General features: G+C 35.2%; 3 protein-coding genes across 3 annotated transcripts; all 3 read left to right on the forward strand.

Moving 5' to 3' along the window:
• The first annotated feature begins 2,096 nt into the window (after positions 1-2,096).
• Positions 2,097-2,872, forward strand: LOC126721319 (uncharacterized). The gene has a single exon (XM_050424373.1). The coding sequence runs from the start codon at positions 2,234-2,236 to the stop codon at positions 2,786-2,788; it is 555 nt and encodes a 184-aa protein (XP_050280330.1). The 5' UTR covers positions 2,097-2,233; the 3' UTR covers positions 2,789-2,872.
• A 12,985-nt stretch (positions 2,873-15,857) lies between these two features.
• LOC126721327 (rho GTPase-activating protein 1) lies at positions 15,858-20,914 on the forward strand. Its single transcript, XM_050424379.1, has 5 exons — positions 15,858-16,729; positions 18,102-18,222; positions 18,473-18,592; positions 19,428-19,658; positions 20,084-20,914. The coding sequence occupies exons 1-5, from the start codon at positions 16,212-16,214 to the stop codon at positions 20,681-20,683; spliced, it is 1,590 nt and encodes a 529-aa protein (XP_050280336.1). The 5' UTR covers positions 15,858-16,211; the 3' UTR covers positions 20,684-20,914.
• Positions 20,915-23,772: 2,858 nt separating this feature from the next.
• On the forward strand, positions 23,773-25,010 carry LOC126721335 (protein FANTASTIC FOUR 3). Its single transcript, XM_050424382.1, has one exon. It carries the CDS (start codon positions 23,991-23,993, stop codon positions 24,810-24,812), a length of 822 nt encoding a protein of 273 aa, XP_050280339.1. The 5' UTR covers positions 23,773-23,990; the 3' UTR covers positions 24,813-25,010.
• Positions 25,011-26,632: the final 1,622 nt, after the last annotated feature.

Consider the following 26,632-nt stretch of genomic DNA (forward strand, 5'->3'; position numbering starts at 1 on the left):
CGTCGTCGCCGCCACCACCACCACCGCCACCGACGACTTTTTTTTCCGCCGCCGCCGCCGCATGATAGCAAATAATCGTCTAGTGTTATATTTTTTTTTAACCCCAAATTATACTCTAATATTTTTTTTTTACTAAAACAAATTTTCAATTATCATGATAACGTATTATCATCTCAATTATCCGGAAGCAACCTTGGAACAATGTGAACTATAAAATGAAGGAACTTTATAATGTAGTCTATAGATTTATAAGAAAACATATAAAATAAAATACATATTATAGCAAGAACAATGTAGTCCATAGATTTGCTCACATACATAACTCAAACCAAATTACAATAAAACTCACACACTCACACAAGTTCAACCGACTCATACTAAACCCACATACAACAATTTACAGAGATCAGGTTTTGTGCAACACAACAATTTACAGAGACCACCCATACAGAGACCACCCATACGTAAAAATTACACTAACAAACAGAAAATTCCACTAACAAATTACAGAAATCACAACACAACAAATTACACTAACAAAAAAACATAAAAACTTTCCCGCACAAATTACAGAAATCACATAATCCAGACAAGAAATTTCTGCAAATAGAAAATTCTCAATTCAGAGCCCACATAATCCACACAACCAATTCCCTGCAAACAGAAAATTCCCAATACAGAGTGCACAGAATCCACACAACAAAATAACGGAAAATTTCCAAAACACAAAATTTCCAATACAGAGACCACATAATCCACACAACCAATTCCTGCAAACAGAAAATTCCCAATACAGAGAGCACAGAATTTACGCAACAAAATAACGGAAAATCACATAATACAGAGAGCAAACGGAAAATTCTCAATACAAAGACCACAAAATAACGGAAAATTCCACAAAATCACAATAACCCAGAAAAATTAAGCTATGAAAATATTCACTACAAAAGAAAAGAGAGAGCACTGACCTGAAGTGGATCGGCTGGGACGGCGACGGCGACGGCGTGGGCTGGGCTTGGACGGCGACGGCGTTGGCGAGGGCTGGTCTGGGACGGCGATGGGTGAGAGAGATGAGTGCGATGGGTGAGAGAGAGGAGTGAGGGAGATAAGTGAGGGACGGCGAGGGACGGCGTTGGTGAGGACTGGTCTGGGACGGCGATGGGTGAGAGAGATGAGTGCGATGGGTGAGAGAGAGGAGTGAGGGAGATAAGTGAGGGACGGCGAGGGACGGCGTGGGCTGGGCTGGGCTGGGCTGGGCTGGGACGGCGAGGGCTGGGCTGGTCTGTGGCGGCGACGGTGATGAGTGATTTGGGAGATGAGAGTGAGGGAGAAGGAGATTGAGGGAGAAGTGAAAATGTGACTGAACGGAATGAGATAGAGAAATAAAAGAATGAAAAAAAAAATGGGATGAGCGATTATTTTAATCGGTTGCTGGTTAAAATATTATTATTTTTTTTTAGATGAGCGCTACAGTGCACATCTATATATAGATGTGCACTGTAGCAAATCAGCCAAAATATTTGGCTTTGGCTCCACTGCTGTGAGCTTGTTTTGCAATATTTGTGGAGCTAAAATAGCATTATAGCTTTTTAGCTCCACTGCTGCAAATGCTCTAACGGTCCATGGATGACCCATTGCATTGGCATGAGTTCTGTACTTGACTCCTCTTAAGATCGTTCTGACTCGAAACAAATCAAAGCCCGACGCGTGTTCAAAAAAAAAAAAAAAATCACCCCAGACATAGGGAAGACCCTACCTCGACTTCAATTACAATCCAAACTCCAATTAGCAACCAAAAAGTTTAGAAACACACACTTTAACACAAATTACACAAATAACAAGCAATGATTCAATTACTCTTTTTTCTAAAATCCAATGGTGAATCTGGGTGTAAGTAATATTATCCAATCACACCTTGAAAGAGTATGCAAATTATATCAAAACGTGTGCGGATATAATAACCAGGGCTTAAGAGTTCAGACAAGTAATTATACTTGAACCACTGCCGACACCTGTCCACATTGCTTTGATCTTTTATCCCAGTCAAATGACCAACACTAACCTCTAATGTAGCTAACCTACAAAAATACACCGAGGGCATTATTGTCAATTAAAACAATCCAACCCACTCTACTCCCAGCTCTCTATGTCCTCATTTCTGAACTCCCAAGAAACGATCAGCAGCACCGTTTCTGCCTAAAAAGAAGGAGAAGGAGAGTAATTTGGTGTAAAAATGATGGGCAAAAAGGTAAAATGGAGCTGGAGCTCAGCCATAATCGGAGCGGCGTCGGCGGCGGCAGCGTCGGCGCTGATTTCGGCAAAGCCGAAAGACCCGACTTTCCACGTGATATCAATCAGCCTCACCTCATTCAAGCTCAACCTCCCAGTCCTCGACCTCGAGCTCATCCTCACCGTCCACGTCACCAACCCCAACATCGTGCCCATCCACTACTCCTCCACCACCATGTCCATCTTCTACGACGGCTCCCTGCTCGGCTCCGCCGAGGTCCAAGCCGGATCCCAGGGTCCGCAGTCTTGCCAGCTGCTTCGCCTCCCGGCTCGGCTCGACGGCGTGGAGCTCGCTCACCACGCCGTCAAGTTCTTGACTGACGTGGCGAGGCGCGAGATGGTGCTGGACGCGACTGTGGAGATCGGTGGTACCGCGAAGGTGTTGTGGTGGCACCACAAGTTCATGGTCCGCGTGGACAGTCGGGTCACCGTTGATCCTGTTTTTCTTGATGTGAATGATCAGAAAACTACGGCTGAGATGGAAGTCTCTCTTACTTGAAAAAGTTGAAACGCGCGTTTTGTATTATATAAGAAAAGAATGTAACATGAATGAATAATAATATTTTTTAATGTTTTTGGTGAACTTTTTTTTTTTTTTTTAAATATTTTCTGGAGTACTCGCTTTGTCATTTTAGACGATGAAATTAGGGGTTTTTGAAATTAAAATTGGTGTTTGCTACGTGTACTTAAATAACAGTTTTCAGTTTGTAAAGAACATTATACGTATTTTCATACACTTTTTCACTCACACGTATTTATAAAAAATACAAACAACATTATTAGAACAAATTACCAAAAGTTTCAAATTAATGTTACACTTTTTAAAATGTTTTATTCAATCCTAACAACCTTGCAATAATTGGGCCTGGACCTCCAAATTAATTTTTATTCTAAATTGAGTTCAGCCCACAATGAGATATCCAATAAGCAATTTAGGTGGTATTTTAATAATGACCTGCTAGGAAACTTGGCTAGCCAAGGATACTATCAGGCAACCAAGTTACCCTTTTTGAAATTCGAGTTGGACTTTTTTATCCCCTAGATTGCATTCTACCCTCACTCTTTTCTCTCGTGTTTCCCTTCCCTAGATTAGGTTCTACCCCCTTTTCTTGACCCTCCCTTCCTTTTTATACCCTTGCCTTAGTAGATCTGTCATGATGAGAGAATATCAAGCATGTACATGGGTCCCTTCACTCATGGAGTTTGGATGGTTTCTCGAGTCTTGATTATTGTTCTTACGTGTCTAATCATGTACTAGAGATGGGAACCATTGCCCTGCTGTTGAAATGATTTTCTAGTAACTTGTACTTGACACCGAATCTTGTGTTCGACCAGTGGTCCCTAAAGGCATTAATTTATGTCCTCGACTACAATGGACATTTGTTGGAGTGATCTACCAAGGTGGGGTCCATCACTTAAAACATCTCAATACTCACCTAGTTAGTGTGGGTCTATCTTGGGCCAACCTAACCCTAAATGGGCCTAAATTGGTCTGGGAATGGGCCGACCTTTTTGCCCACCTACAAGGTCATTGTTAATGAAAAAAAAATGCTCAAACAAAACGATGGTGTTTGATTTCAACAATGTGTCATGCATATTCACTCTCAAGTATGTGATTTCAACAATGTGTCATGTATATTCATTCCAAAGTACTACGTTATCATTTTATTTACATATTTGCTATTAAAATTATTATTCGTAATCAGTCTATGATTTAAATTGATATATTTTGTAGAGTAAAAAGTTTGATTTAAAAGTTCGGAACCATCCTTTAATTTTAGGTTTTAAAATGTAATTTATCCAACATTCTATATTGTTTTGATTTTGCTTATCCACTTGTTAAATAAATTTTTTGCCTAGATCTATTAAGTTAGTGTCTATATGTATCATGCCATCTATACTACTATTTAAAGGGGTTTTCCATATTTGGGATCCTCATTTGTTTTTGTTCAAAAATGCCCCTACACCCCTATGTTTAAATAGAAACAAAACTAAAGGACAATCTAGTAAAAATACAACTCTAACTCTCATTACCTAAAAAAGAGGGTCACTTTCCTGTTGATTTTCAAATTGCTTTATCCACTTATAAATTAAATTCTCAAAATAAAAATTATATATAAAATATATTATTTATTTATGTTGGTGTTTGAATTGTTTTCTCTTCACACTTGTTTGAACTGCCTCTTTTTTTTTTTTTTTTTTTTCCATTTTAATGAATGTATTTTCAATATCCAAAATAAAAATCACTATGTGTGTGGTTTAATTAAATAGAAGAGAGAAACGTCTCAAATTAAAATTATGATACTAAATCCAAAAAAAGCCTTATTGCACGCATGAAGCACATGTGATGAAGCTAGTCACCTTTTACTATATTGGCAAAGGAAGTAGCTTAAACCTTTATGCATATAATCTGGAGTTAATCTTCTTTTATTGTATTACCAAAAAAAAATGTCATCACCTCTGTATGTGATGAAGCTAGTCACCTTTTACTATATTGGCAAAGGAAGTAGCTTAAACCTTTATGCATATAATTTGGAGTTAATCTTCTTTTATTGTATTACCAAAAAAAAATGTCATCACCTCTGTATACCTTACTTACAATTTGATTGAATAGACGCAAGGAGAGGATAATAAGGGGAAGGGAACGTGAAGAGAGGAGATTTTATAAGGAGGGGGAAAATGGTTTAAGGGGGCTTGAACTTTGAAATGAGGTGGAATCTTGTGTAATGGTTACATACCATATTCCTTTTACATGAGGATGGATTCGATGCTTAAAATAAGTAATTTGAAGAATGTGAATGTGATATTTTATATAATAAAGGTTGCATATAACATCTTTCTCACATGGAGTGCATTCCACACTTATGAGTAGTGTAAACTTAGGCCTTCATTACCATAAGGAAGTCCAAATATATACAAGATGACATGGACCAAGAGGATGCATGGGAACTATTTGTAGATCAAGATTCTTGTGCTTCGTTGATTAAAGGCATTATCAGTGATCAAGGGATAGGGGGAAGGGGGGGGGGGGGGTGTGAGGAGATGATAGGGGAGATGTCTAATAACAGGTAATTGGTAAAGGAAGCAAGTATTTATGTAGAGCCCCCTTGTCTTAGCCCTTGACCTGCAAACTACATGCAGTTTGGTGTAGGACAAACATTTTGGATGTGAAAATCCGAAAATGTAGCATAGTTGGGACCTAATTTAACCTAATCAAAGGAGTGATTTTCTTAAATGTATTAAATTCTCCAATTTACGTCAATTAAATCTAGGGTCATAAAGGAGTCAAGTTAAAATGAGTATTAAAAGCTTAAGATAGTTCATTTAAATATATTTTGTACACTCAACAAATTAGATTACATGTACAAGCTTGATTCATTTTCTTGTCAAACAAGTTCAAGTTTATTTACAAACTACTTATTTTACTTATTCAATTACCATATATAGTAATCATAACTAAAAAAAATTATTTGTTAAAATTTGGCAAAGCCTGGCAATCGAATTGCCCATTCATAGGCATAACCCAGCCAGCCAAGCTAGCCTATTTAATGAATTAATTCTCATGTAACATAAATACGCGTTACTTGGAAATGAGTTACAAAAAGAGGTGTCCATTTAAGTTACAAGTTCATGTTTATTAACAAGCTACTTTTTTTACTTATTCTTATACCATACATAGTTAATATCATAACTAAAAAAAATTTACTTGTTAGAGTTTGGCAAATCCTGACAATTGAATTGCACATTAATAGGCATAATTCAACCAGCCAAGCTAACCTATTTAATTGAATTGATTCCCATGTTACAAAAATACACGTTATTTGAAAATAAGATACAAAAGGAGGGGTAAACCCGCATTTGGGTAACTAATGAAACAAATAAAACAAAACAAAAAAACAATTCCCTCGCCGCCATTCTCACGCTCTTAGTTGTCTTTATCAAGTTTCTTTAAACTATAAATTTCATGTGTCTTGGTTAAGCAAGCCAAGCACCACCTCATGAACACCAATTATTTTGGGTCATGATTCATGAAGGTGTTTAACCAAAAAAAAAAGAAAAAGAAGGTTCTGTATTTTTGTAAATTGTATATATTTTTTTTGGAATAGACAAAAGGCGGGAGTTGTTGGGCTCCTTGTGTAACAAACACTCCTACTTTTATACCCAGAAAGGATCAAGTTATATGTGCTGAAAAAATGGTGGGATGGGCCCACACTGAGAGTTTGATATATTACAGTAGGAATGTAGCATCGTAGCCACCTACCATAAGATCCAAATGCAATACCATCAAATAATAAATTGTAAGAGGTGCAAAACCAAAGAATTTTAAAAGTAAAGTTTTCTTTTTATAAATCTCGTCGAACATGAGATATAGAGTCCGTTTGAGAATAATATATTTAGTTAAAATTAAATTTTTTTTTATTAAAAATATTATAAATAAAGTTAAAATGAAGCTAAAATAGTACAGAAACTCATGAATAATACCAAAAAGTGTAATAAGACCTATAAATAGTACCAAAAATAAACTGCATATTAAAAAAAGCTGATTTTTTAAGCCAATGTCAAACACAACTGTAGAGTTCAATCCTTGTTTACAATAAAAACTAATTGATGTTTTAGTCTAATAATAAATAACAATTATCATAAATGAACCCCATATATAAGTTGAAATTATCTTTAAAAAAATTATAAAAAATAAAAAAGCATAAAGAAAGGAATTGAAAAGAAGAAAAGTGAAGGTACTTTATTATTTACAACCTAAGAAACGAAAAGAAGAAAACAAAATAGAAACAGAAAGTCTTTTTCTTTTCCTTTTTCAGTTCTAAGTATCTCATTTTCCAAGTTTCCTCCAAGTGCACAATTTGAAAGCAACTGTTGGATATGTATAAAGAATTTGTTGACTTTGAAACATAAATATAGTCTATTGGTCTATCATTGCCGTGACTAATAATTAATCAGACGGCAACTTCATTTGATTGGGCTCCACCTGCACACTATTATTTCAAAAACATAAGGATTAATTTTTTGTCATTAAAGCAAAGAAAGAGTCACTCCAAAGGGAAAAAAATTGCAATGCAAAATATATAATTATATCAAATTTTGATTCAAATCATTAGCACCAAATTAGTGCAAAAAAAATTCTGTCTCACGCGTTAAGACAACAATGATTTAGGTGCCAAGGAGTGCTGCTCAGGTTCATGATTCAGCTTAAGATTTACATATGTTCCTATTTGTTTGTTTTTTACAAATTATCACTCTTAGACTTTGACATATAAATGCTGATTTGGTGTTTATAGTTTTGATTCTAACAATCAATTATTAGACTTTAGACTTTGTGAGAGTTGTGACAACCTATCTAAACATTAAACACCCACTTTGTTGAATATTTTCAGTAGCTGAGAAGCTAATTGAAATAGGTTTGACAATAGCATTTTAATTACAATTTCTAATATAGAAAAACCATGTACCAAAACAAAACTTAGTCCATTTTTCGACTCTTCTATACTATTATGTTAGGTTACTACTTTTTCGGCCTCAAAATAAAATAAAAAAAGCTAGAGTCCTCCTAAAGCTTATCGACCCAATTGTTCTATATACAAATGAAGATGAAACCTAATAATTAGGTTTAGATACTTTTGTAAGGTGATAATATGCTTTAGTTGATTTCAAAATAAAAGCTAATTCTAGTATTACCCTAGTTGTATAGTAGAAAATAGTGAATAATATTATATCTGCACAAAATTTGACATGCATATTAAAAATATAGAGAAATTTTAATCTAATAGTGAGATTTTGAAAATATTAATTCAATAAAAAAAATATTAGATGTTCCACTTTGACTTGTCCATTGAATCAATAAAATTCAATAATGTAATCACAATTCACATTTGTCAAGTTTGATGGTGTTAAGTATGTGTACGAATCACTATAAAAACATGGAGAAGGAAAGACTTCACTATTAGGGAAGGCAGATGCAAGTGTCTACAATAATGTCAATGTAAAACAATAGATCATGTTCAAATATCATAATTTATAATAATTTTCCTATAAACATCTTTATTAACACATTTTTAGTGAAACTATTTCATTCTGATTATTTTACAAAATACTTAAATTGGATTTTTTTAAAACAAATTTACAACAAATATAGAAATATTATTAAAAAAACAAATATGAAAAAAATACAGGAATGAAATTTCATAATCATGATTGTAGGGGTATTGAGCCCAAGAGCTCATTATCTATGTTTATATTAGGCCTGAGGCCCAAGCCGAGGATAAGGAGTCGTCTGAGGAGGGTAAACATTGTCAGGGGAACCCATGTTAGTAAATGAAGAGGTCAACTTTGACCATAATGGCCTAGGAGGCTGAGCCGAGGATGAATGCCTCCTTGGCCAGCCCAAGCCGAGGTCCGTGGAGGTGGTCTACCGTCCGGGGGAATGTTCCAAGAAATTCTATTGGCACGGGTAAGCGTCACATAAACAAAGGACAAAGGGAAGTCCTAAAATATCTAAGGAAAAAACTATTACCATCACATTAAATACTCTACAGCTAACTCTCTGGTCGCATTAATGTGAAAGTAATACCTGAACAGTGGTTTTCAGCCTTACAGTTGCTACATGAAGATTTCAGGAAGGTGCTGGTGGGACAAGGATCAAAGACCAACAATCTAAGTTGCACGTGGAGGGTAAGGATAAAAGAAGAAAAGGGTATAAAAGGGGAAGAAGGCAATGAAAGAAGGAGATCGAGAAATCAAGAGAGAAACACTGTGGCAATCAGAAACCAACTTTGTAATCAAACTTGTGATAAATATATAAGAACTGATCTCCTCGGACTGTGCCGAGTACGATTTTCTCTAGTTTAAATCAAGCTAGCTACCTGTTCTTATCATTTGAATCTACTTTATTGGTTGTCCATTTCATTTTAGCCTAGTTTTCTAACCCACTCTCTATAAATTCATTGTTTTGAGTTTTTTTGGCTTAAGTCCATCCATCTTTTGGGCTAGGGATCAAAATCTGGTCCTTACAATAATATTGAGTACAAATTTAGAAAAGTAATAATAAAACCTTAAGACGGTAGCTCTTCAATCAACTCCAACGATTTTCTTAAAACTCAATTTCAAACAAATTTATAACACTTTTTTTTTTTTTTTAATGGTAGACAGATATAGAAATGTTATAAATTTTTAGGAGAGTCAAGGACCCCATAAGGTTCGCCTATATTGAGAAGAATATCAATATTTTATTATGTCGCCTTGTTATTTTAGAGAGGAAAAAAAACACTACATATATAATTATTAAAATAATATTTGTCTTGAAAAATATAATTATAGTTTCCAATTTTCAATATTTATACCACTTAGGAAGAAATTACAGATGTAATTTAGGTGCATAACAAATTTTAAATTCTTTCTTTATAAATGTCTTGTTTGAAATATGTTATGACAAAATTCTGCCTATTAGAGTGATTAAATCTTCATTTACTAATTTTATCTTAAATTACATTATTTGTTAAAAGCCTCCCAAAGAGACAACTAGGGTACTAATCCTAATAAAACAATTGGGGTCACACTCACACCCAATAAAACAAGAGTCATACTCATACCAACACCACACTTTTATTGTATGGTTTTGAATGTAAGGCTGGTGCCAGTGGTGGGATTGATACTTTCCTTGTTATGTATTTTATATCCAAATAATAAAATAAATAATTAATGGGATTTAAAATTTTGTAATCCATTATTTTAGATATTCTACATAATAAATATCAATTTTCTCATCCAAGTACAGAGTTGTGGTGAGAATTATTAATTTGGCTATGCCTGCAACTAAAGTCAGACCCATATTGGGACCAATGGCCCCCTCACCCAACACCCCCATTCTCCCCAATTATTTTTCTAACAATGAATAATTAAATTTTGTCTTCCTAAAAATTCAATTGGGCCAAAGAGGCTAAGGACAAATTAAAAGAAATAAAGAAAAAAAAATGATTAGCTAGTCTATAACTTATGGCCCTACTTAAATAACAAAATAAAAATAATAAAAACTTTTTTACTCAAAACATTCTTTAAAAAATCATTATCTATGTTTTTTTTTTTTTGTTAATGTTTTATCATGATAAAATCCTCTAGTAATCAAAATAAGTATTTTCTTAATCAATAGAAAATTAAAAGCAAAACAAGAAATAAGAGATTAAGGATTTTCAAGTAAAATTATTCTTTTATTTCTATAATAATGTAGTTTATTGCTTTTACATGTATGTTCATGCACGCATGCATTTTATTTTTTATCAATATATTTTTATTAGTGTAAGGACACAATTTGTAACGACCCAAAATGATATTGGATTCGCACGTAAAAAGGCCCAAACAATATCATTTGTAGAGCATGGGTTTGAAAGGCTGGACCTTGGTCACCGGACGGTGGTTTTGGGTTAGCTCCGGTCAGTGAATCTCGTCCGAGGAGTCTGGGGAGCTCTATACTCTTCTTATTCTCCTTGTTTCTAGGACACCATGGTTGGGAGGACGGGTTGTCCCCCCCCCCCCCCTCTCACACTGCCTCTCTTATCCTTTTATACGGGCATTTATCCTCTCACCAGCGTCCATGTATAAGCTCAATTTCCTAGGACTTAAGACTTGTCCTGTCAGCCCATACCTAGAGTGGTTGTAAAAACTGAAGAGTATGGCTCTGTCAGGTGCAGAGTATTGAATGGCAGTAATGGCAGTTTTACCTTTGTCCTTGGTCGTTGTACTATCCAGTGTCTTCTTCTCTATTGACATAGATATTTTAGATTTTTTTTCCAAACTGTTCCCATACCCTTTTTGACCTTCCTTCCAGGGGGATCTTGGATATGCCGAGGACAGAATCATCCTCGGCTGTTTCTCAAAACTGCTTGGACTTTTATTACCTATCCTCGGCTATATCCTTCCTCGGCTCGGGCCTTGGGCCCCAATATAAAAATAGGCCAAAGCCACAAATTATTGGACCCCACAATAGCCCCTCAAAATCCTGCTATCCGGCCTCTTGGTCGGAGAGGAGAGTTTTGGTAATGCCAAGCCTTTATTACGGCTCGTTTTGCTCTGCCCTTCATTAATGTTGGTGTCTCTTTATCTACTTAAGAAATGCGCCGGGTTACGAGACATTCTTCTAGATTTACACATGATGCGCTCCCGTCGTTTCAGTGTACGAGGCACGTCTTTAATAAATTGCCTTTACGAGGCCAATCAAATCTGACAGTTACAGATGACATTGGGGAGTTGAACAGACGCTACCTTACTTGCAGATCTTCTTGGAGATATGTACAAATTAAATGCCACTAAATTCATCTTCCATATAAGAAGCCAAACGAGAGGGTATTCCCTTCGCGTAAAGACTCTTTAACCTTCCTAAAACCTCAACCCTCAAGCTGTGCTCAAAGTCTTCCTTATCAGTATAGCCAAAGCTCATAGTGTGACACATTTGAAGAAGAAGTGGGGATGAAAAGATCACATCCTTCTCAGAAGCGTTCTGTCCCTCCGAAACTTAAGATGGCTCGGTCAGGGCAGGGATGGCAGAGACTCAAGATACCTCTCATCCTTCCTTCAGCCAAAATCCGAAGCAGGGGCTCGTCGCATCAAACTTTTGGTGCGACTGAGCTGGGGTCACCCATTATCAGTACCAGCCGCTCTCTTATGAGCATAGCTAACATGGCACCAGAGTGTTAGGAGTCAGGATTGACGCAGGGACAAAGTATCCCTGCTTCTTCCTCTCTTCCTTCACCGGTGCCTCCTTTTGCCTCCCCTTCTTCTTCTTTCCCATCACCAGATCCATCCTGGTGCTTTTCCTTCTTCCTCTTCTTCTCCTCTTCCACCAAGGAAGGTCCTCCTCTCAATATGGGTGCTACTGGAGCAGAATTTGGAAAGACTTGGAAGCAGAGCTTAAAAATACTTCTGGCTGTTTGTTTGTTTTGTTTTTTATTGCTTTTGTAATTCGTTTTCTATATAGGCTTGTTTAAGCCCTTCATTGTACGCTGTAATACCTCTTTATATTAATAAAAGTCAGCATTGCTTTATTTCGTATATTCTATCTCTTCTTTTTGAAATGGTTATGCCGTGAATAGACGTACTACCCTGTGGCTTCTTTTTTATTTTTATACTCTGAACGATGCTTAGTGCCGAAATCCCAGTTAATAAAAGGACCTTGCTCTGTGCTTATTGAAACTATCCGGCATAATAATGCCGATTTGAACAAATGATATTTAGGGCGGAAATCCTTACTAAGAAGAAAAGAAAAAGATATTATGATGAGCTTATTAAAGCTGTCTGGCATAATAACGCCGACCTGAGAAAACAATATTTAGGGCCGAAATCCCTTACCAAGAAAAAAGATGTTATTATGAACTTATTAGAGGTATCGTGTACAATAAGACCGACCTGAAAATGGGTTGTATACCCCAAATTTGAACGAGATGATGGTTGAATGCTCAATGCCGTGTAGGAAGTAATCATTTGAGGATATATAACCCAAAATGAACAACCCCTGCAGGTCGCTGAGTAATAAGGCGTTTCGCCATCTTCCTAATAACTTTCATAACCTTAACATTTTCTGGTATTTGGTCCGAGAACTGAGCGACTTAGAATTCTTCTTAAGTAGCTGACTTTTCCATAGGTTTGAGTCCGAGGACCATGCAATACCTTGGTTCTGTCCAAAACTTGATTTTTTAAGTAGTTGGTTTCCCTATAGGTTTGAGTCCGAGGACCATGCAATACCTTGGTTCTGGAGTTAACCCCTCGGCTATGGTGTGGGACCTTGGTTTAGGGGAATTACCTCCTCGGCCAAGCCCCTAGAACCATTCATGCTGTTGACGCTATGAAGCGCAGCCCTTAGTAAAGGAACGTAGCCCCTAGTGGAACTTTACGCTAGAACACTACAACCGGCTATTGGAAATGACAAGGGGACTGTCTCAACCTACCGCCTGTGCCAACACACAAGCCTCCCCACAGACGGCGCCAATTGTAAGGACACAATTTGTAACGACCCAAAATGATATTGGGTTCGTACGTAAAAAGACCTAAACAATATCATTTGTAGAGCGTGGGTTTAAAAGGCTGGCCCTTGGTCACCGGACGGTGGTTTTGGGTTAGCTCCGGTCAGTGTATCTCGTCCGAGGAGTCTGGGGAGCTCTATACTCTTCTTATTCTCCTTGTTTCTAGGACACCATGGTTGGGAGGACGGGTTGTCCCCCCCCCCTCTCACACTGCCTCTCTTATCCTTTTATACGGGCATTTATCCTCTCACCAACGTCCACGTATAAGCTCAATTTCCTAGGACTTAAGACTTGTCCTGTCTGCCCATACCTAGAGTGGTTGGGTGTGGTTGTAAAAGCTGAAGAGTATGGCTCTGTCAGGTGCAGAGTATTGAATGGCAGTAATGGCAGCTTTACCTTTGTCCTTGGTCGTTGTACTATCCAGCGTCTTCTTCTCTATTGACATAGATATTTTAGATTTTTTTTCCAAACTGTTCCTATACCGTTTTTGCCCTTCCTTCTAGGGGGACCTCGGATATGCCGAGGACAGAATCATCCTCGGCTGTGTCTCAAAATTGCTTGGACTTTTATTACCTATCCTCGGCTATACCCTTTCTCGGCTCGGGCCTTGGGCCCCAATGTAAAAATGGGTCAGGGTCACAAAATTGGACCCCACAATTAGTATTTTAAAAAAGTTGATAGAATGGTAATAAATCGATGTGAAAAACACATATCATTTTTTTTTTCATAATATCTTTCTTAATTGTGTCAAGGTGGTTCATAAAGATTAAAATATCAATAACCTACCAATTTGTTTATAGAATTATTGTAGCTGTACGCTTGTCTTGTTTCAACTATAACTACAAGACAACACAATTTTATTATACTTTTTAATAATTTAATAGGTGGGGAAGAGAGAATTTGAATACTAGACATTTTTATTGGAAATAACAACAAGTGTCAATTGAGCTACAAAGATTTTGGTCAAGACTTGCATTTTAATTTAAAAATTTTGTCAAAACTACAACAATTAAAAAAAATTAAAATGATTTTCTAAAAGTACTATTTGATTTTGTATATTGAAAGTAAAATTATTGTGAAATTTAGTACATAATCAATTTATAGAATATTTTTGGGAATTTAAAAGAATACAAATTTGCATTTTGATAAATGATTGATTTTGACATATATTGAGAACTATTATTCTGTCTTTTCTTTTGTTTATATTGTGGTAGCTATGAAAGAATATTAGTTTTATTTTTATATTTAGTCTTGAATTAGTATATGTTTCATTCTTGAATTCTAATTTTTATTTATTTATTTATGCTTTGCCCCAATCAAAAATTTAGGTTTCATCTTGCCTGCAACCCTTCATCCTTGGTTTAAGTTTAGGCATTGGTTTTTCAATGTGCAAGTGTTGTTATGGTCACATTTGGGGTCTTTTACAAACTGGTCATCCCTACACTTTTTTTTTTCTTTAGCAAAAATTTAATTTGACTACTAATATGCCACCTAACAAGGGTCATAAATTGCAAGAGACCATGCTATCATCTAATATTGTACCCTTGTCAATCAATTGAAACAAAGTCAAGTATGTTGAATTATTAGGTATTAAAGTACAGAAAATGTTTTTTCTCAACAAAAAAAAAAAAAAAGTACAGAAAATGTTACTATCAAGTTCAGGGAGTTTAAACTTGGTTTTCAATTCTTTTTCTTATTTTGTTCTGCTATTTGTTTGGACTACTCTTTAATAGTTATGAAAAGGTTTCTATCAGAAATTTACTCCCTTCCCTTTGTTCAAACATGACCTCAAATTCAGTATCAAAGACCAGTTATAATTCCTCTTCATAATCCATATTAGCACACCAATTCTATATATAGAGAGAGAGATAAAATCAATAATAACTTATCTGCTCAGAAATTATGAAATTTAGTACGGGAACTATTGTGTCCGTCTTCAACTATAATAAAACTTTGAGCATTGCGCACTTTTAGAATGATAGTCAATCTACAAGTATAAATATTTGTAGGGTGTGAAGTAAGAACCGATATTTAAATCTCTATAAAAAAAAAGCTGCACAAACATACATTTAGATTATACTAAAATAAAATTTTATCTCACATCTAAAAAAGAAAAACCCAAAAAAAACAAACTACAATTAAACTTTCTATTTATGAGAGTCAAAATTAATAGAACTTACCAGTAAGGCAGTAACCAAAGCTGTAAATTACAGTTCAAGAGAGAAAACCCCCCCTCCTGAAAATGCTCCAAAGATAAAGAGAGGTCCTTGTGCATTGTGCGTTGTGATGTGAGCTGTATTTAAAACCTACCAAAACCAATACGCAATGAATAATAGCACTAATCTTCTTTTTTGATGAAATAGTACTAACTACTAACCTTCTAACTGAAGCTGACAACTCAAATACATAAACATATGGTACAATATATATATAGTAGTAAATACTCCATTAATACTGTATTAGTTACTCAATTAATTTCCCACCAAATACATCTCTTTCTTAACCAAAAAAAAAATACATCTCTTTCTCTCTCTCTCTCTCTCTCTTTCTTTCTCTTTCTCAATTTCACAGATACTCTCTGTCTTTGCTTGTTCAACTCCCCAAAACCCCAAAACAAAGAAAAAGAAAAAATTGAAAAAAAATATATATAGAGAGATAATGATTCTCACGTCCCACATTGTTCAAACCCTTTTGCTTTAGTCCAACTCCAACCCAAATCTCCTTCTGAAAAATCTTCTTTCTTTTCAATCTTTCTGTCTCTCTCAAACCTCTCAGAATCTTTGTATATTTCTTTTTTAGTGTAATAATTTTTTTTTTCTTGTTTCTCAAAGCAAGAAAGCGATTTTTTTATTAGTGGGTGTTTTTTATAATTCAAGAAAAAGGTTGTTTTCATTGCCAACCATGACTGAGGTCCTCAATCCCAACCATTCGCCAACCCATTTCTCTTCTTCTTCTTCTTCTCCTACAAGAGTTTCTTCCTCGTCTTCTTCCTCTTCTTTTTCTCCTTTATCATTTGCAAAGCAACCTCAGAATGAGGACAACAATAACAACAACAACAACATTAACAACAACAACAACTACAACCTTTGTGAATGTGAGTCATTCTCTTCGCATGTAGCAGAGGACGGAGATTCTATAGTGTCGGTGTTTGAGGAAGAAGAAGAAGAGGAAGAGGAAGAGGAAGAAGAGTGTGAGAGTCAGACAAGAGATCAGCTTTCTTTGTTGGCATTGCTGGTGGCCCTTTTCAGAAAATCGTTGATTGCTTGCAAGAGTGATAGAAGGGAGCTTTGTGCTATGGAGATCGGGTGGCCCACTAATGTGCGCCATGTGGCGCATGTTACCTTTGATAGGTTCAATGGCTTCTTGGGTTTGCCTGTGGAGTTTGAACCTGAGGTACCCAGAAGGCCTCCCAGTGCAAGGTTCTTTTTTTTTTTTTTCATCTTCTTCTTTCTTTTTTTGTGAGAATGTGAATGTGGGATTTAAGTTTTCATGATTTTGGTGCTATTTTGGTTATTAAATTTGTGAACTTGTTGATTTTTATTCATTTTTGTGTATTTTTTTTCTTTTTTAAAGTTTTAATGGTTTATTCAAATTCTTGATTTTTCAATTTGCTCATGTGCTGTGTACTTTTCTATTCTTTTCTTTTTGGTGGCAATGCAATCTTGAAATTGCGAATTTGGTCTGTCAAACGGGGGGGGGGGGGTTTCCATTTTGGGTGTTGTATTTGTTTGTGCAATGCAATTCTTGAGATTTTAAGTTTGTTATTTGTATTGGTTGCTTTGCTGGTTTCTATTCTTGGATGTCCTATTGGTTGTGACCTATTTTTAGTTATTGGTCTATCCAATTTGTCAAACTGCAGCTAGATTGAATCCAACTTGTAGTTAGAACAAAACAGAACCAAAAAAAAAAAGGCTTTTTTGGTTTCTTATTGGTTATTGCAATTGCAAAATTGTTGTGTTTGTTTTACATTTAACACTAGTTTTGGTGATTTTCGTGGATGATATATGTGGAAACAATTTTATTTGGATAGATTAAAAAAATTAAAATCTAAAAATCATCGTATCAGGAGATTATCAACAGCACCCTCTCGATTTTAAAGCAAATGGCGAGACTCCTGATCTCGCATATGATGTGCTATCCCTTCCTAAGGGCGGCTGAGATTAGCTTTAATTTTAACTCAAGTAGATATAAAATTATGTTGGTATAAAATCTCTTATTTTAAGTCCTATAATGGAATAGTCATCAATTTAGGGATGATTAATAGTTTCTTCCTTTGCCTTATTTTAATGAGCTTTGGCAATCAGGCCTTTGTTCCTGGCTTATTCATGTACTTATGAATACATACATACACACATATTCAATCACGTAAAAAAGGTTCTTCCTACTACATACCAGTATCCATATTTCCTGGACTTGCATTTTTTTATCCATTTTACAAGCATCCCACTTAATCAGTATTTTCCATGTATAAACATGTATTTCATTTTGTTAAAATGTTGGATTCTGAATGATCATTAAGAATGGGATTTAATGGTTATTTGGTTAGATAACATAAATGGAAATAAAGTTAGCATCATCTGAGAAGGATTTATTGAAATTCTCCTGAGGTTCAGAACCTACACACTAGCGACATCTGCATCACTTTATATAGTTTAACTTTGTTCCTTGAAGGCTTTAAAGCTTGTTAATTTTTGCACATCTTCTTGTCAGTTTCTACCTAATTGTTTAACTAGTATGATCTTGCCTCTGCTATTCATTTGATTTTTCCTTTATTTTCCCCCTTAAATGTAGTACTACCGTCTTTGGAGTTTCCACAGAATCCATGCAATTGTCGTATGACTCTCGAGGGAATAGCGTGCCAACAATTCTCTTGCTAATGCAAAAACACTTGTATGCTCTCGGAGGCTTGCAGGTAATTCTCCTTGTTCATTTTCTTCTCCTCTGCCTCTTGAACATCATGACTCTAAAAATTCTGAACCAAGAGCAATAGTTTGGAATTGAAAGAAAGTTTTGTAGAGTTGAGTGGTTTGACTTGTCTGAGCGGCTTTTTTCTATTTATATATCTTTGCATGTCAAATTATGTTGAGTTTATTGGTATTGGTTTTGGTCTGAAAGTTCTTTGGAGACTATAAATCTTCAAACTGTTGATTTTACACATGTAGGCAGAAGGGGTTTTCAGAATTGCTGCAGACAACAGTCAAGAGGAGTATGTCAGGGACCAATTGAACACAGGAGTGGTACCAGAAGGCATTGATGTACATTGTTTGGCAGGGCTTATCAAGGTATGCTGTTGTTATTTTATCAAAGCTGATTAAATATAACATTGCTATCAAGGTACATCATTTTTAGGCATCATGTTTGCTGTATATTTGTTTGTGAAGAGTATGTGAAAGTGAGTTGATCTTAATAAGCATAATCATAAACAAGACTTACACTATTTACAAAATTTTGGAATAACACTATGTCAATGTTCTGCTCCAATACTGCCATCCTTAATCAGTTTCAAGTATACTGTCAAATGTCAAGAAAAAGAAAGGATCATATGAGTCAAAAAAAATATTGTATTGTGGTTACATGTCTACATTCACAGTGACTCTTGATCTGCTATGGCTGTTTTTATGTGCCACAAGTCGTGTCTTTTCACTTTATGTATTTGGTTGGTAAAGGCACTCCAATAGAATATGCCAGAAAACCAGAAGAAGTAAGTGTTAAGATTTCTTCTTCTTCTTTGACGAATAAAATGTTATATAAAGGGTAAGTTTGGACCTTCTAATGATGATTTCTTCTTCTTTGACATATTACCTAAACAGTTCAAGAGATTGAGGGACCTCTAAATCTGTACATGGTGGAAGAATGGGAGAAAATTTTGATTTTTACCAGTCTTATTCATCTGTTTAATAAACTTGCAATTATTGTAAATCTAAGGGATGTTAAAATCAAAGCAAAAATTAGTCAAGTTGCAATTACTGATCACTGTGGAAAAGTTTGGCCTATTCTAGATTGATTCTATTGAAGAAATAGTCAAGTTACTACATGCTCCTATAATTAATGAGTAAGAATGAAGCCCTATAAGTAATGATATCAATACATTGACTTGATGAATATTTGATCTTTTAGGCTTGGTTTAGGGAACTCCCAACTGGGGTTCTGGATCCTTTATCACCTGAGCAGGTAATGCAATGCCAGACAGAAGAGGATTATGTTGAACTTGTGAGGCGTCTACCCCCAACTGAAGGTGCTCTATTGGATTGGGCCATCAACCTGATGACTGATGTTGTTCAACAGGAACATCTGAACAAGATGGATGCACGCAACATTGCTATGGTTTTTGCACCAAACATGACTCAGGTTAGTTAAAATAGTTTCAACTTCTTGAAGTTCAGAAATTCATGGCATGTTTAAGTCAATTGCAGTCTATATATTTCTTTCTTGCTAAATGATATCATTTGGGCGTCCCTTTATATCAGTCAGTTGTGTTATATTGGACCAAATCTTGAAGCATGTTTTGAATTGCATTTAAATGAGCACCTTCATTTTAGAGTTGGTGATATCTGTATGCTACATGCTGACTAGTAAAATCATGTGCCAAAATGACAACCCCACCCTTTTTTTTCTTTTTCTTTTTTCAACTCATTATCACCTTTGATTTTCGTGTTCTTTTTTTGGGGGGGCCAAGTTATAACCTTCCATTTAAACTGAAAAAATTTGATGGCACTGCAGATCGCAGATTTATCCAATGATTTGCTGTAATGATTTGACTTGTTTTGTTGCAGATGGCAGATCCTTTGACTGCCTTGATGTATGCAGTCCAAGTGATGAACTTCCTCAAGACCCTAATCTTAAAAACACTCCGAGAAAGAAAAGATTCTGCAGTGAAGCTTTACTCTGCTTCCTGTTTAGAGCCTTCTGATGAGAATGGACACCAGAGCCCTTCCCAAACCTGCTTGGAAGATACTGCCCTAGAAAATGAAGAGCCAGAGCAAGCATTTGTTGCTGAAGAACCTGTTCCAGAAATTTTCTTTGACACTAATGAAAACAATGATCTTGCTAGTGGAGAAGCAGGCAGTCCATTGACATCTTCTGAGAAACTAAATTCTGATGAGCGTGGTTCTTGTGGGACTCTGATTGGAGTTGACACTTACATTAGCAAAATAGAGGCCGGTGAAGTTGATGGTGAAATAGCTGGAATTCAAGGTACTACTGAAAAGAGCAGGACTGGTCAATCAAGTAATTCAAATTTCAAATGGGGGCCAACTAAAAAATGTGTTCAGCAACCTCTAGTTCCAGAAACAGGGCCAGTTGACAAGACTAAGGGAATCAGCAATCTGAGTCGCATAGATTCAAGGATAGAGCGGATCGAAGCCTGGAGGTGAAGGAAAGCTCAAGAGCAGTTGGGCCTAATTCATTGTATGATACTGTATTTTAAATGTAAGTTTGTTTGATTTGGAAGTTGAAGAAAAGTTTGTGAATTGTTCGTGTATATTGTCTCTGCTGCTTGGTGATTTGCTTAACCTGATCTGATTTCATGGATGACCCTTCTGTAGAATCTTGCTAACATTGTTACTGGAGTTCCATTGATGTGATTTCCTGTGTTTGCTTTTCAATCTGTGACCAATCTTTTATTCCTTGTGGGTTTAGGTGCTTACCCCTGGTCTCTTTTTTTCGCTTATGTACATTTACGAGCGGAGGATTTGAACCCAAAATCTCATTGGAAGACGGACAATGTCATTGATCTGCAAGGCTCTTAATATCGCCTTTTTCTTTTTCTTTTTTTAATTAGATGTTTGTAAGGCTCTTAATATCGCCTTTTTCTTTTTCTTTTTTTAATTAGATGTTTGTCAAAACTTGAATATTTTAGAATCACTATATATACCATCAACTTATTTATAATGCGTGTCAAAACTTGTATATGCTAAAATGACTATACCATCAACTTATTTATGGAAGTGTGCTTTTGTGGAGTCCAATAAAGTACCTCAAACATGTAATAAAGATCTTGGCTTTTGTTAAATTTTGTGGGAAAAAGGCATTGTCTAAAAATGTGTGATCCAATGAGTTGGGACCACGAAATCGAAACAAAGAAATGAATACAATTATGGAAAAGCCCATAAAGATAACGAGGAAAGATAATCACACAACTAAGGAGCTACGTGATAAACTAAAAATAATAAGAGGTTGTGCTAGTCTGCATCGAAGGATTGTTTAGATAGGACATTGAAATAGACGGATAGTCGGATAGCACTCAACAATTTTCTCACAAAAGGAGGAAAACATGTATAGAGTATCAGCTCGAATATTCCTTGTGCTTCTGGAAGTGAAAATGAGGGCATCACTGATCACTCATGCAGAAACAACTGGCTGCAGCTCGCTGGTGTTAACTCAATTATAAAATTCCATTTTTTTTCTTTTTTTCTTTTTTTTTTTTGTTTGCTTCGTGTGTAATAGAGCTGTTTCTCAGAAAAATTTAGTGAAAAACAACTCTATCTTCTTCTAAGTTAAATATAGGAAGTAAATAGATGGTTTTCTTTTGACTTTTTTTTTTAATAAATACTAACAAATTTAGAAAAATACAGAATATTATCTTTGTGTAAGGTTTTCTATTTGAAATAAGCAGAATATAAATTAAAAACCATATGACGTTTATTACATTATGAATGTGATTTATCATCTTATCAAGACAGTAAAGATTTTTTTTTTTTTTTTTTTTTACCAACATTCGGATGGCCTAGTTGGTAAGATACCGAGCTGACAAGTCTCAGGACTTGGGTTCGAGCCTCAACAACTAGCTGTGTGTTGGTGCTCCTTATATCCCATCTTCATCCCAAACGGTCTAAAAGAATAATAAGTGAGTTTCTCACAAACCGAGAGTATGGGGTCTCGTCCGGGAGCGGGTAGGGTGCTACTATGGTTACGCCCAAGTAGGGAAGCCACACTAATCACCCCCCTCTACCCATTTTTTGTTCACCAAAAAAAAAAAAAAGGTACATTTTTTATTCGTGGACGACAAAACCTTGGGAACCAAGTCATTTGAACCTAGTCAAGATATACAAACAAAGCCTTGGGAGTTGGGATGTCAAGCTCACACTCAAGCATACGGGTCAAATCTAAACTCACCAGGGGCGACGCTATTCTATATTCAGGGGGTTCAAATGAACTCCTGACTTAAAAAAAAAAAAAATATATATATATATATATATATATATATATAAATTTTGTTTTTTGTTAGTTTAATACTTTAATTTATTTTTAAAAATATTTTTGCACACCCTAACTTAAATTTTGCACACCCTTATTACAAGTATTTCTAACTCTAAGAGTAAAGAGTCAGTGTTTGTGAATCGTAAGTATCACTCTTTTTTATAAATTTATATTATGTGTGTGAGTGTGTCTAATATTGATAGTGTGTATTACTTTTTGTTATAATGCTATTTTTGTGAATTATGATGTGTGTGGACATTTGTGTGTACAATATAAATTTATATAATTTAATAATTAGGAAATAGAGATGGTTTGTTACATGTGTGTGTATTGTTATCATGTTATAATAACTTTTTTATATATATATAAAGTTAGTAAAATTTAAGAAAAAAATTGTAAAATTAGTGATTGTCCAAGCATTTGACTGGTTAAATAGGCGCAAAGTGTATAAGTTTATATATGAATGAGTGTGGTTGTGTGCCTCAATAATTAATACGAAGCTAATGAGTTTAATGTAGTCATTTAGTTTAAACTATTTTATAAAAACAATAACAAATAGATAATAATAACAAATAGATATTAACCTTATGTGACACAATATTATAAGGTTAACCAAATGTCAAACGTCTTTGGTTATATATATTAGTCAATAACCCATGCAATGCATAGAAAAATTTAACGAAATAAAAATTTAATCATTAACGTAGCTATTAATATTATTTTATTTATTGTTTAAATATAAATTCAATCATTAGGTAGTTATTAATAGGTAATTCTGTTAATAATTAATAGTATTTTATTTTTATTGTGACAAGATTTTAATGAAGAATTTAAACTCAATTAAAAATTATATGTTATAATAATTACGTGTATATTATAATAATTATGTGTAAAATCGTAGATTAATTTGTAATTGTAGTAGTAATGGATAGCCTTTTCTTCTAATTGCAACTTGATGACGTGTAACGATGAGTGATGAAGAAAACATAATAGGTTCATGTGCAACCAATGGTTCACTCATTATAATCACATATGTCATCAAATTGTGGCAAAAAAATTTCAATCATAAAAGAATTGGGGAAAAAAAATTATATGCACCACTCATAAATAGTAGGTAACATCTGTTAACTTTTTTTTTTTAGAGTAATAGTTTACATTCAATTGTAACCACCAAATCTTGACCAATCTCCAAAACCATCCATTCTTGCTCCATTTTTATTTATTTCGTTTTAATTTCTTTTTTTTTTTTGGGGGGGGGGGGGGGAGGGGGGGTAAGCAATCCGTGTTGCATATCAACACCCCAAATTAATAGCACCATCTCTTGATCTCTTCAACGGTTCAACCCATCCTAATCTCGTGCTTCCTTCTCGCTCTCTCTCTCTCTCTCAAGCTCAACCATCAAGAACTCCTCACTTTTTTTTTTCTTTTTTCTCTCTTAGTCTCTTAAATATCCTACAAATAACCAAGGAGCCAAAAAAAGCCATGGCTGCCTGTGGAAGCCTCCAACACATCTTTGAGAAGCCATTGCCTGAAAATCCAACACTACTTGAATCCCTCTCATGGAACCAGATTCCCAATATTGAGGAGTCACCATCCTTCACCGAGATCTTTGGTGAACTTCATTTCAAAGAGAATCCTGAACCATCCAGCTTCCCAAGCCCTCCCACATCATCATCATCATCATCTATCGAAAAGCTTGATACCATTGATGAGAAAGAAGAGAACAAGAGGAACGCATCATGGGATTCCAATTCAGACACCACGACCCCAAGAAACAGGTATACTAGTAGCCACAAAAGCAGTGACAGCTTTTCATCAATGAACGTTGATAGCCTGCAGTTGTGCACTGAAGGTCTTGGCTTTGAAAGCTCCGATGATGTCGAAGAGTTTAGGAATGAGAAAAATCAAGAGTGTCAAGTTGAGCAAGAAGAGAAAGTTGTTGGAGGCTTGATGACAAAGCAGCATCACTTGGCATGCAATGAAAATCATGGTGGTGAATTTAGGAGGTCAAAGACAAGTAGTTGTGGAGCATTCCCACCACCTATTTCTTGTATAGGCAAGAGTGGGAAGCCTTGGGTTTTCTTTAAGTCCTATAGAGAAGATGGTAGGTTCGTTCTCAAGGAAATGAGGATTCCCACCCAGGAGTTTCTGCATGCATTTAGAGAAGACGGTCGCCTCAAGTTGAACTTTGTTCAGCCAAATGATGAGATTCTAGAAGAAGAAGAAGAGGAAGAGGAAGAGGAAGATGAAGAAAATGACAATGATGATGATGAAAAAGATGGGAAGGAAAACGAGGATGTGTAAGCAATGGAGGAAAAGAAGGAGATAAGGCAGGCTGAGCTTGAAGTCAGCACAAGCATATATGAAGTCTCAGGCAATTTCGTAATTGCAGGTTGGAGTTTGCTGGTTTCAACTCTTAATTAGTCTTGTAGATGCCAGTTAGAATTTTTAATTTTGCTAATAATTAGAGGAAAGAAAAACATGAACCCAGCTTTGCATTTACGTGGGCAATTTTCCTTTCTTCTGCTTCTTCCTCTTCTTCTTCTTCCTCTACTCTCTCTTTTTTTTTTTCAATGAAATTATCAGTCATCCAAGGTACAAAAAAAAAAAAAAAAAAAAAAATAAATTTCCGCTGTCTATCTAAATTTCCCTGCTGAAGGTGTTTTTAAAACCAAAAGATGCTTTCTACTTTCTGCAAATTTAATTTCAGGTTATACAAAATAAATTCTAGGTGTTTTTCTATGAGTTAATTGCAGAAAACTATCCTAAATTATAGGCACTTACACTTAGCATATCAAACTATGAAAATTTATAATCACCATCTTTTATGTAATGTTAGTGGTAGACCCATATTAGAACTAATAAGAATTTGTTACATCAATAGTTTGTAAAAATGTTGTAAAATAGTTTGTGGCTGTAGCATTACTATAAAACAAATTTTTGCCAGGTGTCTTGTAGCGATATTGCCGGCTTTGTTTATGAGAGACAGTCTATTTCAAGCAATATGAGCCGCATTATATATGGCTATATATGGCCAAAAATTTCAAGCAATATTAGCCACATTTTAAGTAGCTATATATGGCCAAAAAATAAAAAACCGAGTTTATTTATTTTTTGAGATAGTTACAATATACTGCTACTACTAACTCCGTAACTTGAATCATTTCTCCACTAGACTTCCAAGTAAAGATAAAGAGCTTAAAATGCTAATCTATTATAATCAAATCATAGTGCATTGTATTTGCAATTTGTTTACCTAAAAAGGTACATGTCAAAATATTTAGACCGTATCAAACCAAGAAAGCACTTAAAAGGAAAGGACAACCTCATGTATTTTTTTCGAACCCGTGTCTCACAGATCACCATAATCTAAAGACTTCCATATACTACCGTATATACTTGGGCAAATGGCCAAACGGTATTTAGATTTCTTGACTGTGTCTCGTGTACCATAATAGCACATGTTGCGTTAACCTTAATTAAAATGAGTAAACGATTGGTTTCTTTTACCTAGCATCCAAGGCAAATGAAGCCAGGAACCATTAATTTATAGGGGACAGCAATGGAGCCCAGTTTCATCAAATCTTAAGAATTTGGTTGGTAAGAGGATAGGAAAGAGAATGCGAGGTTGAAAAAAATGAAAAAGAAGAAGAGACCAATATTTTTTGGTTAGAAATGTTCGGCAGGAACAATGAAGGTTAGAAAAATGGACAGAAATTTTCTATTATATATTTATTTTTCTTTTTCTTTTTCTTTTTTTGGCTATAAGGAAGCAGATTATCCCTCTTGGCCAGACTTTTCACTTCCAACCGATGAGATGAGATAACTCATAAACCTCGTGTACCACTGGAGTCCACCAGTATATCCCCGAAAGGACTATTATATCTTTGTATTGAATTGTTTTAAATAAAATCAATGAATAAAATTGTCAAATCATCTATGTAAGATATTCTCTTAATTTCCTTTAATTTTGGAATATATGAATGGTGGACCTAGATATAAAATAATATCCCTTTCCTTTTTCCCTTTCACTTTTCTACTCTACGAAACAACCAAACAAGAGAATATATCTTTTTTTTCCCTTGAATATATCATTTTCTTTCCCTTCACCGTTTTTATTTTTG

The sequence above is a fragment of the Quercus robur genome, chromosome 1 (assembly GCF_932294415.1).
Source record: "Quercus robur chromosome 1, dhQueRobu3.1, whole genome shotgun sequence".
Taxonomy (NCBI): Eukaryota; Viridiplantae; Streptophyta; class Magnoliopsida; order Fagales; family Fagaceae; genus Quercus; species Quercus robur.